The following is a 17964-nucleotide window of genomic DNA, read 5'->3' as shown; positions in this document are numbered from 1 at the left end:
AAAAAAAAAAAAAAACCAGGAAGCATCGCTGCCTCCTGTGTGTTCCCAATTCACCAGCCCCCTCCCCCGCTTCACTCTCCTCTTTTGTCATCTTGGCACTGACATTCTTGTCAATATTTAAATTCCCTCATCCCATGCCTTTTCCTGGCACCTGTTGGTAAACTCCTACCTTGAATCCAACCACCTGCTTTCCCTAAGCCCGCACTTGCAAAGCCACACCCCAACTGCTGCTCTCACAGTCTACAGTGGGTGCCCGTAATCCCAGCTACCTGGGAGGCTGAGGCAGGAGAACTGCTTGAACCCGGGAGGCAGAGGTTGCAGTGAGCCAAAATTGCACCACTGTACTCGATACTGGGTGACAGAGCAAGACTCCGCCTAAAAAAAAAAAAAAAAAAAAAAAAAAAAAAAAAAAAAAAAAAAATTCCACCACAGTGGGGAGGAAAGGGAGAATGAACCCGTTCTAGCTGTTTAAGGAATTAAATGACACAGAAATAAATGCAGCTAGTAATGGGCCTACCACTGAGGGTGCCATCCTTCATGCTTCCCTTTCCATTCCCTCCTCCTGGCAGTGACTGTTCCTGGTCCTGTGGGGGAGGGGCCTGAAAACTGGCAGCTACTCAGAGAGGGCCAGTGCAGTCCAGGGCAGAAAACGGGACGACTGCCCTCTCTACTATACCTCTGCCAACGACAAAGGCCACTCTGCACCCACGCTTGCTCCTAATTTCTACTCTGAAGTGGGTGGGAATGCAGAGGGAGAAGACACAGTGTGTGATTACGGGCTCCCAAGAACGTCAGAGGCAAAGCTCTCACTAGAAGGAGTCGAGCTGACGCAGGCAGTGCTGAAGTGACCTTCACCCCAGGCCACCTGATGGTCTAACCCTGGAGTGAAGCATGACCTCATCAGTTCACAAAGGCATTGCTTTGGTAAGGCCATTCAGAAACACACAAGAGGAAGACCAAAAATCTAAACTCCCGAACCAAGGCTTCTCCTATTACCTAATAAGTACTAATGACACAAAGGCAACAGTAAGTAGTTCAAGGTGTAAATATGAAAACGCTACAGCACAAGCAAACGTCCTAATGAGAATTCAACCACTATGAGTTTTATCCCATGAGGAAAAAAAAAACACGTTTACCTTCACGACATGGCAGAGTTTCTGAGTTAAAGCTGAAATGGAACAGACATCATAGTCTTGGAGACGAAATGTATAACCAAAAGTTTTAGAATATTCTGTAAGGAGATCTGTCATCATAAGACAGTTATCTTTTTGGGACCGAAGGAGCTTAACAAACTGGGCAGCTAGTGCTTTGAACCGCTCCACCTCTGTCAGAGTAAGGATCTTTTCTTCTCCACATTCCAATACCTTCAAAAACACATGGCGGGAGAGGAAGAATAATCAAAATACGGTTGTTAATAGAATTAAATAGCACAAAAATGTATGCAACTAGTAAACAAAACAAGTCAGTGTTATTGAATGGGTGTAAAGTTTCAGTTCTGTAAGACGAAAAAGATCGGAAGATTGCTTACATAACAATGTGAACGTCTGATCACTAGTGGACTGTAGATATGTGGTTATGATGGTAAATTCTATGTTACGTGTATTTTGCCACAATAAAACAATTTTTAAAAAGCACTTCAATAGTAAAAAAAAAATTAATAAAATCAACAGAAATGTGGTTTAACTTAGCAACAGCTTAAGAGCTTAGCTCTTGTACCTCATGTTACTCATGTACTCAGCCCTATTTTCAACATGAAGGATTTGAAAAGTATAAAACTAATAAGCGAATATTCAGTGTAAGAAATTGACCAGGCGTGGTGGCTCAAGTCTGTTTTCCCAGCATTCTAGGGGGCCAACGCGTGTAGATCAGTTGAGGTCAGGAGTCTGAAACCAGCCTGGACAACATGGTAAAACCCCATCTCTACTACAAATACAAAAAGTAGCTGAGCATGCTGGTGCGCCTATAGTCCCTGCTACTTGGGAGGATGAGGCAAGAGAATTGCTTGAACCCAGGAGGTGAAGGTTACAGTGAGCCAAGATTAAGCCACTGCACTCCAGCCTGGGCAATGAGTGAAACTCAGTCTCAAAAAAAAAAAACATCAGCCTACTTAATCCTTTTTTCAATAATTACTCTAAAACAAGTTTGAATAATTCTTTACTGAAGGAAAATGCCATATTTATCTAAAAATACTAATGAGTCTGTAATATTGCTTCTCTGATGCGAACAGCTTAGATTTTTATCCTTTCTCATAACCCCCTACTTCCCAGGAAAATAGGTCTTGAACATGAAAAAAAATTTCCTATATGTTGTTAAGAAAAATACTTTATAAAAGAATTTCTTCACTCACTTGTAAAGTATCAGGTATGGCTTCAAAAAGTTCAAGTAGTTTGGTAAACCCATAGTATGCAAGTTTGCACTGCCGGCCAAAATGGTGATGGTAAGAGGGAATAAATTTATTAAACGGCATCCGGAAATGGGGTTGGTGACGCAGCAAATCAACGACATCCTTGGAGAACTGTTTTGTCCTTTCTATTTCATCCTGAGTGCGTTCTTTAAAAAAACATAAAATCACAATGTTTTTTTTCCCATTTGTGCTCAACACCTGCACTACAGTAAATCCTTTTTAGAATTTATAAGCAGTATCATTCTTGCCTTCCAAACACACATGACCTAAAAAACAAACACCTATACTCTTCCCTCTTTGCAAGTTGTTCTCAAACATGTTCCAGGGCAGAATACCAGGCAAGTCATGATACTATTACAGTAAATGATGAAATGCATATATATTAATCTTACAAGCTAGAAATCATTTCTATCCCCTGCCCCATATATATTAACCTGACACACACCCAGATCCCTGTACTTAAACAAGTACTTGAGAAATTATTCCCATGAAATCACACTCTGAATAGCCCCAGTTTTTTTTGTTTATTCATCGGATCTTCATTAAAACTCGCTAGCAGAAAAGAATATCAGGCTTCAAAAGCAGAACCAAAATAAAGAGGAGGAAAAGCTTAAGCTGAGATTGTTTCTATTAATTTTTAGGTGAGAACTGGAAAAATCCTGGCATTACTAACTTTAACCCTGGAATTCTATGATTTCATGGATACCAATGTTCCATACGGTTTAAGAACCAGATAATAGAAGGAGGAAACAGCCATACAGTCATCCCTTGGTGTTCTCAAGAGATTGGTTCCAGGACCCCGCTTGGACACCGAAATCCGCACCTACTCAAGTCCTGCGGTCCACCCTGCCAAACCTGCAGACACGAATAATTGGCCCTCGGTATCTGGGGGCTTCGCATCCCTCGAATACAGTACTTTCTATCCGTAACGGGACCTGTGCAGTTCTGATCTCAACTATTAAAATTTGAAAGACAAAACAAAACATTCATGCGAGTTGTCTTCCTTTCTCAAGCGTACACAGTAAATAATGTAGCTCAGAGTTAAAAAGAAGAGAGAAGCGACAGCCATGGTAACAGATTCTCAACTGGAGGAGTATGGCTCACACAGCCACAAGACAGGCTGCAGAAGGAATCTGCGGGAAGTGCTGATCATGCCCGTTTTTCCCGTTAGAGTGAATTCTAAAAAGCCAGCTGACTTTTCCTCTTGAGAACAGCTTCACCTACTTTGAAGAACTCAGAATCCAAAGAACAGCGGTTTTCACACTGTGCTTTCTGTGGAATCTTCAGGAACCACAGGAGGGAGGAAAAAAACCACATTTTCTCTGCCATGCTATTTTAAAATAACAGGAGGCAGACAATATCCTTCCAGCAAATGTAAGTCACATACCTCTTTTGGGAATACAAATCACCATTTCATTATCTTGTTGGGATAAGCAGATGGTTGTGTCTGGAATCTCTGATACGATGTCAGTCAACTCACAAACACCGTATTCAGTGACATCCCAGTCCTTTGAGAAACACCTAAGTTTTAACAATGGAAGTGGATAAAGAATGAGTAATATCAACCATCAGTGAAAGAACTACAAGTTTTCCAAAAAAATGCTTAATAGAAACATTAGATAAATATTTAGAATTTGGGAGAGGATAAAGTGTCTTAAAATCTTTGCTTTCATTTCTGTTCATCAACTCACCAGTGATAAGCCTGTGAGAATTCTCTCACAATGACCTGTTTGCTGGCCTGGGATTTGAGAAGTTTTAGTAAATCCTGAGTAAAGCGCTTCACCTGGGCCCTATGGGTAAGGGTCAACAGACGTTTGGAGCCCATTCCAAGAATCTGCAAAGCAAATGGTTTGATTATTTACATACGTAAGACCTCAGCAGACAGTGACTTCCTTGCTAGTGGCTCACCCTCTTTTCTGTTAGCGGCCTCACAGAATGACTCCCCTTACGTAGAATGTGTTCCATTTCAAACATATGTGAATCAACGAAATGTAGCTGGTCAAAAGGAATGAGTCCAGCCTCCTGAAACTCTAATTTTTTTTGGTCCGGTGCACCCTCTCCCAAATAGTCGTTGAATATAGAAAAGTGTAATCTTTTGAAAAGTAGTGAGTACAGAAATGAAAAGTGTATCGGTTGTCCAGACAAACTGGTCTAGAAAACCAATTCAACTCTAAAAGACAGTTCAAGTTTTTCAAGCCATTTTTAGTGAGTGGGAAGCTACTATAACACTCTGAGTTAATTGGCAAAATCTTCACAGGATCGGGTGCTATACTCTAGCCCAGCTAGTTACACATTACACTTGTCTCCAACGAGTTACATTTAGAAGAAAGGTTAAGCCCTTGACTCTTACATAGGCACCAACATACAGTATGTGGATATTCATGGCAGCTCTTACTTTTTTTTTTGAGACAGAGTTTCACTCTTGTTACCCAGGCTGGAGTGCAATGGCGCGATCTCGGCTCACCGCAACCTTCGCCTCCTGGGTTCAGGCAATTCTCCTGCCTCAACCTCCTGAGTAGCTGGGATTACAGGCACGCGCCACCATGCCCAGCTAATGTTTTTGTATTTTTAGTAGAGACGGGGTTTCACCATGTTGACCAGCATGGTCTCAATCTCTTGACCTCGTGATCCACCCGCCTCGGCCTCCCAAAGTGCTGGGATTACAGGCTTGAGCCACTGCGCCCGGCGGCAGCTCTTATAATCATGAACAATTCTGGAGAAAGCTGTGCTGGGATGAAGAACACCTATAGAGCTTGGAGGGAAAATACTCCTCAGTCCTCCAAGGAGTTCCTCTAAAACTGAAAACTAGTAGCTTTCTGAAAAACTGAAAAGCCACCTTTGAGTGTTATTCCTTCCCTCTGAAGAAAGCTTTTAGAGGATGTTCTGCCCAGAACTGACTTCTTAGGATTAGGTTACTACCTATCCTGTTTCTTTGACGGATACAGACAAAGCCATGGAGGAATATTCCTGCCTTACCTGCAACACATGAGGCACTGCTTCTAATAACTCAATCAGCTTGGAGTATCCGTAATCTGACACTCGGCACTGTTTTGCAAAATGATGGTGATAGGATGGGATGAAATGACTGATGGGTATGACACAAGATGGCTGGCTTTTCAGCAAGTCAATCACTTCTCTACTGAACTGGATCAGCTGGGGGTTCCCTACAGGACTCTTCGAACGCAGAAGCCAAGGGTCTAGAGGAAAAAGAACATGTATAAGACAAAAAGCACAGATTTGAATTCAACCACGGGGAAGCAGACGAAACCAAACAGAGTAGCTGCTTTATGTCTCAGTTTCTAAATTCAGGTCTCATAGTCCAATAACTAGCTAGTCTATCTTATTCACAGGCTGGCAAATGCTGTCCTACTAATCCTCAAAGTTAAGTGGCCAAGGCAAAGCAGAGTCTACTACAGTGTTATTTATAGTAGAAGTGAAAATACACAAAAAGCTCCCAGTTTAGAAACTGGTTATATTTCAAAGATCCATCTGGAACCTGGTCATGTGGAACATACTTTCCCACAAAGTTATAAACGGACATCAGGAAGGTAGCCCAGAAGAGCAAAATTAACCCATAATGGAACTGAAAATGTTGTTACCCAGAAAACCACAGAAAGTGATGTTGTAAAATTAGCATGACATAAAAGGGTATAAGAGACAGGTTTTCACACCATCTTGACTGCTTATACCCAATTAAAGAAGTATAAATAATCAGATGGAAATCTTTATAGAAAGGTGGAAGAGTCTTGTGGGCACAGGGCTTAGGAGAAAGGGGCAGTGGCCCCTGAGAAGTCTAAGACAGAGGGAAAATGAAGGAGGTATCCTCTAAGAAACTTGATTACAGATATTCCTAAGAGCAGGCCGACTCAGGCAGAATTCCTTGGCTATCCTCACCTTTTCTCCTGTAGGGAAGAAAAGGCGGGAGAAGACAAAGGAGTGTTGCGGACAAAGAGAAGGAAGTATGTGTATATAAAGGAAGGCAACAATTTAAAGTGCTATTCATAGGCAGTGGCATTAGACATCTCCAACTCAGGATATGCCTGAAACTCAGACAGTCACCCAAATCTAGATCCAAATACCTTGGTCTTTTGAATTTATCTTCACATTTATCAAAGTCCAAAATGTGGACCAAAATGACTTTCAAAGGTAAATTTGCATTAAGTGATACCTCTCCAAATACCTGAAACTATTTTTTTTCTTTTTCTTTTTTTTTGAGATGGAGTTTTGCTCTTGTTGCTTAGGCTGGAGTGCAATGGCACGATCTCAGCTCACTGCCACCTCCACCTCCCAGGTTCAAGCAATTATCCTGCCTCAGCCTCCCGAGTAGCTGGGAATACAGGCACTTACCACCATGCCCGGCTAATTTTTGTATTTTTAGTAGAGATGGGGTTTCACCATATTGGCCAGGCTGGTCTCAAAGTCCTGACCTCAGGTGACCTGCCCGCCTGGAACTCCCAAAGTGCTGGGATTACAGGCATGAGCTACGGTGCCCAGCCCCTAAAACTATTTTTAAAAGGCCAGTCAACTGGCAAGCCAAATGTTTCACAAAATTAGGTAGCTAAAGGGATCCATAAATGTGAAATTTGAGTTTCAAGTTTTTTACGTAACTTATGTTTGTACTTTCAAAAGGTCTAGCTCTGACCAGGCACGGTGGCTCACACATGTAACCCCAGCGTTTTAGGGGGCCGAGGTGGGATGACTGCTTGAGCTCAGGAGTTCAAGACCAGCCTGGATAACACAGCAAGGCCCTATCTAAAAAACAAAGTCTAGTTCTGCCCTCAAGCATTTTAGAAAGTTTTCAAAAGATTAAAGGACACAGCCATCGTGCTTTCACACTTGGCAAACAGTGTTGCTGTTTGAAATAAAAGCCTATAGTCTCCTCTGGTCTCATGGGGGACAGGTGGACAAAATACCTGACACCTACCAGTGTTGGGAGGCGGGGGCTTGTTGTGAATCCATTTGACCACTTTAACGCCATTCTGCGCAGTGACAATGTTGACGCCTGGAACACAGGTGATGAAGTGCTCTAAGGGAACACCTCCTTGGTTTTCCTGCACTACTTCTAGATCACCAAACTCTGCAGTGTAACAATCTGGAAAGATAAAATAGAAAAAAAAAAAAAAAAAAAAAGGAAAGGTTAAATTAAAATAATGGAAAAGAAAGCACTTGCTAAACAGAAGGCTTTGGTCTAACGTATGTGTTTATCATTTGTTTGACTGCTCATGATCAGGGTTTGAAGGTTAAAATTCAGGACCCAAGGAGGCAGGCACTGTGGCCCTGACCTCTTTGATACATTCTGATGGCATTTTCCCGAGTAGTTTTCCAGGAGGGGGGTAAAAAATAAGGCAGCTGGGCTCTAAGTAAGTTCCATGTCTGCTTCCCCATCAGAAGGGGCATGCGGACCACTGAGTCCTGTGTCGGCCTTTGTATTCGGTCTACTATTGTGGCTCATGGAGTGTTTAAATGAACTTCTGAAGAATACTTAGTTCTAAGTCTTGAAATGTACACGTATTTGAAGCTGTGTACTCTCAACACTTGTGCAGATTTCTATTACAGCACTTATGACACACCTCCTCCCAGTGGGAAGAAACTGTCCTCTTCATGTTTATGTTTCTAAAATGTAGCGCAAACAAACATTTGCTTTTTTTTTTGAGATAGAGTCTCGCTCTGTTGCCCAGGCTGGAGTCCAGTGGCACGATGTCAGCTCACTGGAACCTCTGCCTCCCAGGTTCAAGCAACTCTCCTGCCTCAGCCTCCTGAGTGGCTCAGATTACAGGCGTGCGCCACTGCACCCAGCTAATTTTTTTTGTATTTTAGTAGAGAGCAGGTTTCAGCATTTTGGCAAGGCTGGTCTCGAACTCCTGACCTCATGATCTGCCCGCCTCAGCCTCCCAAAGTACTGAGATTACAGGCGTGAGCCACTGCACCCAGCTACAAACACATATTTTCTTGTTGAAGTACTGAGTGAATGGATCCGATTTCATATATACAGTCATGGGTCACTTCGTGATAGGGGTATGTACTAAGAAATGTGTTGCTGGGTGATTCCGTCATCTGAAAACATCATCAAGTCCACTTACACAAACCTAGATGCTATAGCCCACTGTACACAGAGGCTGGTGCTGCCCATGGTTCCTGAATTACACATCTGGACAGTCTGTTACTGTACTGAATACTGTAAGCAGTGTGGTATTTGTGTGTCTAAACGTTAGAAAGGTATAGTGAAAATGTGTTACTATAATCTTATGGGACCACTGTCCCACATACAGTCCATGGTTGGCCAAAATGTGGTTATGTGGTGCATTTACTGAAGGATAAACACATCAGGATGAAGCATTCTATAGAACTTCTTTGTAAAGAGGTTATGGGCAGAAAAGGCAGACTTCCTATAAAAAGGAAAATGAGGGCATTATATCAACAAAGGCTTTGATATGGTTCACCTCAATAAAGGCACGGTGCCCTCGTGGGTCTGGAGAAGACTGTGAACCTGGGGTGCAAATGTCTTCAAAGAAAGGATCACAAAAGGAATCTTGTAAGAGTCTGGATCAAATTCATGTTCACTGAAGAAAAGAGAACAAAACAGGAAGCTGACATTCTGCAGGGGTCTAAAATGTTCACAAGGTCATCCTACCATGTTCCCAATCTTACAGAAAAGAATGATTTCTAAAGGAAAATGGGTGGCATACTTGAAATCCTTATTGGAACAATGCTGTCTGCAAACAGGCTCATGATATTCTAACTCTTCAAATATAATCGGGCTGCAATTCGTGGAGGAGCCATCATGTGACTGGGAAGACCCCAATGGGCTTTGGCGGGCCTGACTGCTGGCTAAGAGACACACCAGCCTTCCATTTCCTTGTTCATGGATTGTAACTGTGTCTGTTAATTTATATAGATCTGACACATTCAACTTGTGTCCAAACCTAAAAGCAAGAGAGGAAAGATGCTGATTAGGTTTTTCTTTGATTATACAGAAACACCCGTCCTGTTTTAAATAAAGAGCAATAACCAAGAACGGTTCTTCCATCTCTTCAAAGGTAAAACTGAACAATTCTAGTACAAATTCATCCACTACCAAACCAGTGATGCCTGGTACTCCTTTGAGTCATCCCTGGCACCATCCATGACAATGCTCAAATCATTTTGTAGCCACCCCCAGCCCCTGCCCAGGTGCTATAATTGGCCTCGCTGAATTCTCTGAGGTGGAGAGCTCTCTGATAAGACTTCTTTCAATGCGGCTCCCCCTCACTTCCAATTCTCTGTATTGCTTCTCACCATCCCTGCTCTCCTCTCTCAGAAGAATGCATGCTTCCCATGACACTATCACCTCTCCTATGCCTCAAATGCGTGACCCACACACATACCCTCTGACACTGGACTCCCCAGTCCTCCTCCCGACCTCTATCTTTCCTACTGAGAACTTAAAGGCACAGGCCCTGGAGGTCAGCAGATTTGGGTTCACATCCTGAGTCCACTTCAACCTGTGTGACCTTAGTGAAGTGCCACAACCAATCAGGGCCTCACTTTTTCCACCTGTAAAACGGGGTGATAATAGCGCTTATCTCACAGGGTTGATATGAGTATTAAGTGTGGTTAGGCCTGGACAGAACCTGGCTCATCGAAAGTGCTAAGTATTGCCTGCTCTTCTCACTGCCTGACCAGTGGTTCCTTCCCAGTGTCCCACATATGCTCCGATTCTCATCTAGCAAACCAGCCCCTCATCCTCTCCCACCTCCCAGAGACACATTCTCCCTTGTACTCTCACTCTCAGTCTTGTACTCTCCCCTGTCCGTGGAATGCAAACACCCAGCCGCCCAGGAACTGCTTCTGCTGTGTTACCCCGGTCTCTCACACCGTTCCCTCCTGGATTTTAGCCACAGGACTCTGTAGCGATGACTCAAAAGTCATGAGCGGCCCCTGCCTCATCCTCAGACCTCACACATATCCTCATGGCCCTGGATTCTCCCATTCCTAAGGGCTCTCCTGGCACATATCCTGGTGCTCGCCTACACCCCTGGCCCTGGTGCCATTCCATCCATTCCTGTCCTCTATTTCTCCTTCCCCCCTTCCAACCTTATCTGCTCTTCAGCCTGTCCCAATCGTCCTAAAGGCAAACAACTGCCCTATCTGCAGAGCCGACTTCTCTCCCAAAGAAGCCCCTCAATGTGCAGAAGACTTGTGTGAACTCTCTTACCCAGCTCTTTCAACAGCCCCCTAAAACTTGCATGTCCAAAATCAAGGCCAAAAACTTGCTGTATACTCAGAATCAAAATTACCTCTACCTTTTACCTTGCTTGCTACATAAAACTAGTTACCCAGGCCAGATGTGGTAGCTCATGCCTGTAATCCCAGCAGTTTGGGAGGCCAAGGTGGGAGAATTCCTTGAGGCCAGGAGTTCAAGACTAGCCTGGGAAACATAGCAAGACCCCATCACTACAAAAACAAAAAAAATATTAGCTGGGCAGGGTGGCACATCCCTGTGGTCTGTGGATCATCTGAGTCCAAGAGTTTGAGGCTGCAGTGAGCTAGGGTTGTGACACTGCACTACAGCCTGGGTGACAGAGACCCTGTCTCAAAAAAAAAAAAAAAAATCTTAATTAAAAAAAAGTAGTTACCCACTCCAATTTCAATGACATTTGACATTTTATAACATCGAGTTCTTTCGGCCCCAGCAGTATCTGCTCAGAATTTGGACTAATGTAACATTTTCCCTCTCTGCCTCCTTCCCTCCCCTATTCATGCCATCTCAGACACCACTGCTATGAGAAGAGACTTTCTGCAGCATGGTTCCCGTCACCACACCTTTCCCCTCCCTCCTTCCTCCAGCACTTCAGTGGCTCCCTATTATCCACGGGATAATGGCCAAGTTCCTTGTTCTTCCCCTCCTGTGTTCTCAAAGCCTTTTATCCTCCTTTCCAATCAGTTTTCTTCACCATCCATAGGGATTCATGAGCACGTTCTCTTCCCGCTAGACATAAGCTCCTCAAGGACAAGGCCTAAGTCTTGCCCAGCTTTGCTTCTGTGCAGTGCCTCGGTCGTACTATCGCTAGTCCTTGCTGAGCATCTACAATGTGCTGGATGCTGAGGATACAGTATTAAGGCAGAGCCAGTCCCTGCCGTCCTGAAGCTTACAATCTACTTCTTAAAATTGTTCATCCAATAAATGCAAAAACTTGGCTGGGCACAATGGCTCACGCCTGTAATCCTAGCACTTTGGGTGGCTGAGGTGGGTGGATCACCTGAGGTCAGGAGTTTGAGACTAGCCTGGCCAACATGGAGAAACCCTGTCTCTACTAAAAATACAAAAACTAAGCCAGGCTTGGTGGCATAAGCCTGTAGTCCTAGCTACTTGGGAGGCTGGGGCAGGAGAATCACTTGAACCTGGGAGGCAGAGGTTGCAGTGAGCCAAGATTGCACCACTGCACTGTAGCCTGGGTAACAGAGCAAGACTCTGTCTCCAAAAAGACCCCCAAAACTAAAACCAGTCTATTAGTGGAAAAATAAGCACAGCACTGAGGATCGAACATGTAACATTGCTAAAAATAAAATATATTTTTAAAATGTCTGCTAAACATAATTTACACATAAATCTGAACACCAGTGTCTCTGTCTCCTCTCCTCTATCAGGCTGAACTTCCTCAAGAGTCATTACCATGGTTTTGTGCATGTAAGTCACCAAGCAGTACTGACTGGATAAAGAAAAAATAAAGCTAACTTACTTTTTTTCATAGATATCCGTAAATTTAAACAGAGGCAGGCAACAGGCAGGGGCATCCTGAAGAACAGACATTGTTTCTGCACTGTAAGACAGAGTTTAATTAGGGGACAGACCATTTCCTCCATGTTATGAGTTGTATAATCAGAGTTCATAAAATTAACACAGTGCATATGCAAAATAAATTTACCAATTTCTGCTATGTCAGAATTTATTTTCCAGAAAAATTAAAGAAAGAATTTTAGGGAGAAGGTAATGAGAAAAGAATAAGTTATACACTACAATTATTACCAATCACAGGGTTTTCCACATCAGTGGAGCCAAGACACATAGTTTATTCAGATCAAAAGGCAGAAGAGCTTAAATATCTCCTCCCATACTGCAGTTTATGTTAGATATATATGATTGCCATTACTGTTGAGGACACACAACTAGACAACATAGTCTCAACTGCGGTTTTAAAAAACCAAGAGGCACCAAAAAATACTACAAGGAAAAAAACCCAAACAAAACAAAAAGAAAATGCCAAACTATTAAGGGTAATTGGCTTGGAGCCACAGGACTGTGGATGGTTTTCTCCCCCTACTTATGTTTCTAAACTTTTCAAATTGTCTTTAATGAATATTATTTTTATTCTAAGAACAACAACAACAACAAAGTAACTCGTAGTATAAGTAACAGTGAAGTACAAGTTCAAGAAAAGATCTCTGAAAATCCAAGGAGACATTCAGGAGTGGGTCCTGTTTTACCAGTATCCCCAAAACAGGGAGACTCAAAGAAGTATCACATCTTACTATGAATAAAACCATCACCAGATTCTTAAGACTGATGTAGTCTTACGGTAGACTTAACAGGGCTGGGTATCCATTTGACACTAAGGGTGTATCTGCAAATGGAGAGCTTGGAGCTTTGTAGATATAGTCTTTACAGACAAATTTACCTTATTCTGAGATCTAAAGGTAATACTTTAGACTTTTCAGGTTTATAAACTTTTATCGTAGGGGTCTACTATTTTTAGAACCTGTTCTGTACATGTTGCGTATTATTTTACTCCCAAGTGCCTGTCAAGTTTAACCTGTATTCCACCTTTGATTAATGACTTAGAAAAGAGTCAAATGGCTTATTTCTAACTCTTTCAATCTAGAATAAGCATTATTCCACGTGCAATTGCCACAAGGGGGTTAGGAATGTGATAGAATCTATTTTTATTATTTCTAAAATTGTTTCTGGGTCAAATGTTATTTCCTGAAATAAACAGCTTGCCTGTTTCTTACCTCAGTAAAGAGAGTGATTTGCTGGCAGCCCCGGTGGCAAGTGAGACCAGGATCTTTTTGCTGCCAATTTTGTATCTGTGGAGGCTATTCACCGCACCGATTGCATCTTGTAAATTTTCCATTTGCACAACAGCCTTGAGCTGATAATCTGTATGAGGGCTGAGCTCAACACTCTTCACCTACAACAGGAAAAGGAAAAACTGAAGGCTATATATGCCCAGAGCCCTGTCGTCTTAAAACTGAAGGTGAACCATGAAGAACACGTTTGCGGAGTGCAGTACTTCCATAAAGAACTGTCTGAACTCTGTTCTTCTGCTGACCAGGATGTAAGTGATTGAGGATGGGGTGACCTTCAGAGATGTGACACTGGCCTGGCCTGCCTGTGTGCTCTAGCACACACAGCTCTCCAAGGCAGGCTCAGAGGCCAACACATGGGAGGAAGTCTTTTGGGGTCTTTTCCAGACCCTACAAAGCCAGGGCATGGCCATTTTAAGACTCCATTAAAGGTGCATTTTTAGCAAAACTGCACCTAAAAAAGGAGTCAAATATATAAGATATAAACAAAACCAGCCAACATTACTTTAAATCCTACCTGTATTTCAGCAGGAGTAGCTAACTAAAATCCAGCAATGTTTTATTTATCAACTTGCCTTTTTTTTTTTTCCTGAGATGGAGTTTCACTCTTGTTGTCCAGGCTAGAGTGCAATGGCGCGATCTCAGCTCACTGCAACCTCTGTCTCCCTCGTTTAAGCAATTTTCCTGCCTCAGCCTCCTAAGTAGCTGGGACTACAGGCACACACCACTATACCCCAGTTAATTTTTTATTTTTTAGTAGAGACGAAGGTTTCACTTGCCAGGCTGGTCTGAAATTCCTGACCTCAGGTGATCTGCCCACCTCAGCCTCCCAAAGTGCTGGGATTACAGGCATGAGACACCGTGCTTAGTCACAAATTGCCATTTAAATTTCTGCCAAAGACAAGAGTTTCTCACTGCTAGGTATCCTGCTCTCTGGGGCTATATTGTAAAAACAGATTTACAGCACTACCCTGAGCAGACCAAAGGGAAAAGGAAGGAGTTCAAACTTGTTCAGCTACACTTCTACCCTGGCTGCAGTTATGTTTATCAAATTAAGTCCTCTTAACTAGAAATTCCATCAAAGAGTAAAACAAAGCAAACACAAGAGGGAAAAGGTTACCTTGCCATGCTTGGCAAATGCTTCCTGCAGGAGCTGCTGCAGCTCCTTCCGAGATAATCTGTAGTCTATGTTGCTGACCTGGACATCAGCACCATTTGCAAATGGGTCTAGGCAGTCGGCTCCGCTGCTCGAATTTGCAATGTTGAAAGCAAGTGGGGATGCTCTGTTTAAAAGATTTGGAAACATACTCCTGCTTAAAACACACATATTGAGATTATCTTAAAAAGCTGTTCTATGTATTTAGGTTTTATCATTTAGGCTTTGCTTGAAATTATATATAGAAGTCACAACATAACCAAACCAAACATTTGGTTTTCAAACATGTTTTTAATCTTTTTTTTTTTTTTTTTGAGACAGAGTCTCACTCTGTTACCCAGGCTAGAGTACAATGGTGGGATCTTGGCTCATTGCAACCTCCACCTCCTGGGTTCCAAGCAATTTTCTTGTCTCATCCTCCCAGTAGCTGAACTATAGACGTGTACCACACCCAGCTAATCTTTTTTGTATCTTTGGTAGAGATGGGGTTTTGCCATGTTGGCCAGGCCGGTCTTGAACTTCTGACCTCCAGTGATCTGCCTGCCTCGGCCTCCAGAAGTGCTGGGATTATAGGTGTGAGCCATTGTGCCCAGTCGTGTTTTTAATCTTAAATACACACTGATTTCAGACATTGTCAAGAGTGCTATCTACTGACTCCTAATTACCACCAATCAATTAATATCAAATATTCTTTCTTTGGGTTATTAAAAGCTAAAGGCAGGAATTAGAGGCAGTCCTGATGAATTAACCTTCTGCTTTGGGTCTTTATCCTTAGGAAATCAGCCTGTGATGCCAATTTAAGGCATTTAACCTCCTCTGCAGTTCTGAAAGAATTAAAACATTCTTGCTCACATGCTGTAGTTCTTTCTGCACATAAAGAAAACTTTTATTTGGCTTTTCAGATATAATTTTATGGATCCATAGCCACTTTCTACAGTGATTCGTCACCAACTCAGGATAACAAACGCAATGCTAAAAGCAGCCCATGGGAAAGCAACATAGCCCTACGGCTTCTGTTTCCCAAGCCTTGGTGTGAGATAGTGGTAGACAGTGACTGTGGTTTACAGAAAACCTTACTTCTCAAACAGCTTCCCATACAGTACCATATTAATAAAAACCACCAAAGCATGCCTCGTTTGGGCTTTCTCCTCAACACAGTCAACATAGGAACATCTTAACATGCCTCCCAGCACTGGCCAGGCACTCTCCAACGGGTTTCTTTTTCTGACCTCTTCTTGCCACAATTTCCACATGGAAGGGGAAAGCATTGCCCCTAAATGTTAACGATGATTACCTGAGGAGAAGGGGACTGGCAGAGGAGGGATGGGAGACTTATCTTTTAGTCTGTGCATTTCAGTAGTATTTGAATTCTTTTCAGCAAACATACTATTTCATAATCTGTCCTATTACATGTAATCACCCCAATGGGTCAAGAAGCTGGACTCACCTAGAAGACCAAGGCTGAGATGCGAGCAGAGGACTGACTTGCCTGGATGCAACTAACTTGCTAAAAGCAGACGGGTAACTCACTTGGAATACAGTCTCCTCTTTATCTTTTTTCTCTACAGGAGAACTGGTGACACTTCGGGCACTGAGGTTCTCTTTTCTAACAGAAGGGGAAAATTGAAGGGAAAAGGTCATATGTCTTCCTTCACATTCGAGAAGCAACTACGAGAAAGAGCAGTTTCACATACTTCTGACTGGTTTTGTAAACGGGTTCTGCTGCCCCGGAGTTTTTTGCCATCGGCACTGCAGCACTTGAGTTACTATGAGCGGGTACCACCAGCCGCAGGTGACCTTGCTGGTGCTCACTGTTTCTATGACCAGTTTTTGACTCCATGCGGCACAGCTCCTTTAAAGATACAAGCAAAGTGGGGTTTAAATTTTAAGTACCCAAGATGTGTTAAATCCTTTACAGAAAACGGCTGACTTTGAGTATCATCAAACACTGAGATCAAAAAGAGACACACCAAAAGCAAGTGGGTGCACAAAAGACAGAAACGAAGAAACCAAACCTACCATAAACTTCAGAAAGCAAGAGGTATCAAAATTACCTGTAAACTTTTAACATTTGTATTTTTTGTAGCAGATCCAGAATTTGCCTGTGACCCTTTTCCAGGCGTGGCTTTGGCACTGGAAGATTGTTCACTTGCATCTTTGAGGAGGCACAATTTTGGATTCTTAAGTTTTTTGGGAGACTTCACTTTATCAGCAATTGCATTTGAACTCTTTGTTTCACAGAGTTCTCTATTTTTTGGAGTAAATGACACAATGATCCTATTACCAAAGACATCTTCGTTTTCCATTCGCTTCTGAGCACGCTCTGCACTATCTTGGTTTATGAAGCGGAGAATTGCACTGCAGCCTGTAATACTCAGCACTTTCCCACCACAATTATCGGACAGGCGTCTGAGCCTGTTGCTGACGCTCTTGCCATCTTTATTTGCTGGTAGGTTATAAACATAGAGCAGAGTGTGGCACTGCTAATACAGAGGAAAGAAGTGTTACATCAGGTTAACTCAAGGGCACACATTCAATTTCAAAATAAGAACAATGAGTGACCTCCAAACTTCAGCTAAAACTTTGGAAAGGAGGTGACAGTGATTTAAATGGGAGAGGGTAGTGTCAACAAAGTAAATGAATATTGTTTTAAAGAATATGCTTTAGCTAGGCATGGTGATGCATGCCTACGGTCCCAGCTACTCAGGTGGGAGCATCACCTGAGCCCAGAAGGTTGAGGCTGTTGCACTCCAGTCTGAGTGACAGAGTGAGATGCTGTCTCAAAAATAAATAAATAAATAAAAATATAAGATGCCAAGCACAGAAGTCTGTATACTGCATGATTCCATTTCTATTAAGTGTCCGGAAAATACAAATCTACAGAGACAGAAAGATTAGTAGCGTCTAACAATGGGGAAGGGGATTAACCATAAATTAGCATAATAGATCTTACTGAGGTGACAAAAATATTCTAAAACTGTACAACTCAATTTACTAAAAATTATTGTACACCTGAAAGAGTTGGATTTTGGCCAGGTACGGTGGCTCACACCTGTAATCCGAGCACTTCGGGAGGCCAAGGCGGGCGGATCACCCGAGGTCAGGAATTCACGACCAGCCTGGTCAACATGGTGAAACCTCGTCTCTACTAAAAATACAAAAAATAGCCAGGCTTGGTGGTATGCGCCTGTAATTGCAGCTACTCAGGAGGGCGAGCAGAAGTAATTGCAGCTACTCAGGAGGGCGAGCAGGAGAATTGCTTGAATCTGAGAGCCAGAGGTTGCGGTGAGTTGAGACTGTGGCACTGCACTCCAGACTGGGCAACAAGAGTAAAACTCCA

The 17964-nt window shown here is 42.8% G+C and overlaps 1 protein-coding gene across 5 annotated transcripts in view; it reads right to left on the bottom strand.

Moving 5' to 3' along the window:
• MARF1 (meiosis regulator and mRNA stability factor 1) overlaps positions 1 to 17964 on the bottom strand; it is a 46745-nt gene that overhangs the window by 10316 nt on the left and 18465 nt on the right. Inside the window, exons 8-21 of one of the 5 annotated variants that reach the window (XM_017533238.2) lie at positions 16679 to 17107; positions 16319 to 16476; positions 16072 to 16230; positions 14589 to 14781; positions 13394 to 13572; positions 12124 to 12204; positions 9091 to 9327; positions 8845 to 8964; positions 7329 to 7504; positions 5381 to 5601; positions 4096 to 4238; positions 3792 to 3925; positions 2348 to 2550; positions 1137 to 1364 (exon numbers count right to left, since the gene is read on the bottom strand). In XM_017533238.2, coding sequence (XP_017388727.1) covers positions 1137 to 1364; positions 2348 to 2550; positions 3792 to 3925; positions 4096 to 4238; positions 5381 to 5601; positions 7329 to 7504; positions 8845 to 8964; positions 9091 to 9327; positions 12124 to 12204; positions 13394 to 13572; positions 14589 to 14781; positions 16072 to 16230; positions 16319 to 16476; positions 16679 to 17107 — 2661 coding nt within the window. The remainder of the gene's footprint in view (positions 1 to 1136; positions 1365 to 2347; positions 2551 to 3791; positions 3926 to 4095; positions 4239 to 5380; positions 5602 to 7328; positions 7505 to 8844; positions 8965 to 9090; positions 9328 to 12123; positions 12205 to 13393; positions 13573 to 14588; positions 14782 to 16071; positions 16231 to 16318; positions 16477 to 16678; positions 17108 to 17964) is intronic. The other 4 variants (XM_017533245.2, XM_017533266.2, XM_017533255.2 and 1 more) reach the window with 4 other exon arrangements.

Source organism: Cebus imitator, unplaced genomic scaffold (genome assembly GCF_001604975.1).
Source record: "Cebus imitator isolate Cc_AM_T3 unplaced genomic scaffold, Cebus_imitator-1.0 Scaffold4, whole genome shotgun sequence".
Taxonomy (NCBI): Eukaryota; Metazoa; Chordata; class Mammalia; order Primates; family Cebidae; genus Cebus; species Cebus imitator.
This window is presented reverse-complemented; position numbering and strand designations above follow the sequence as displayed.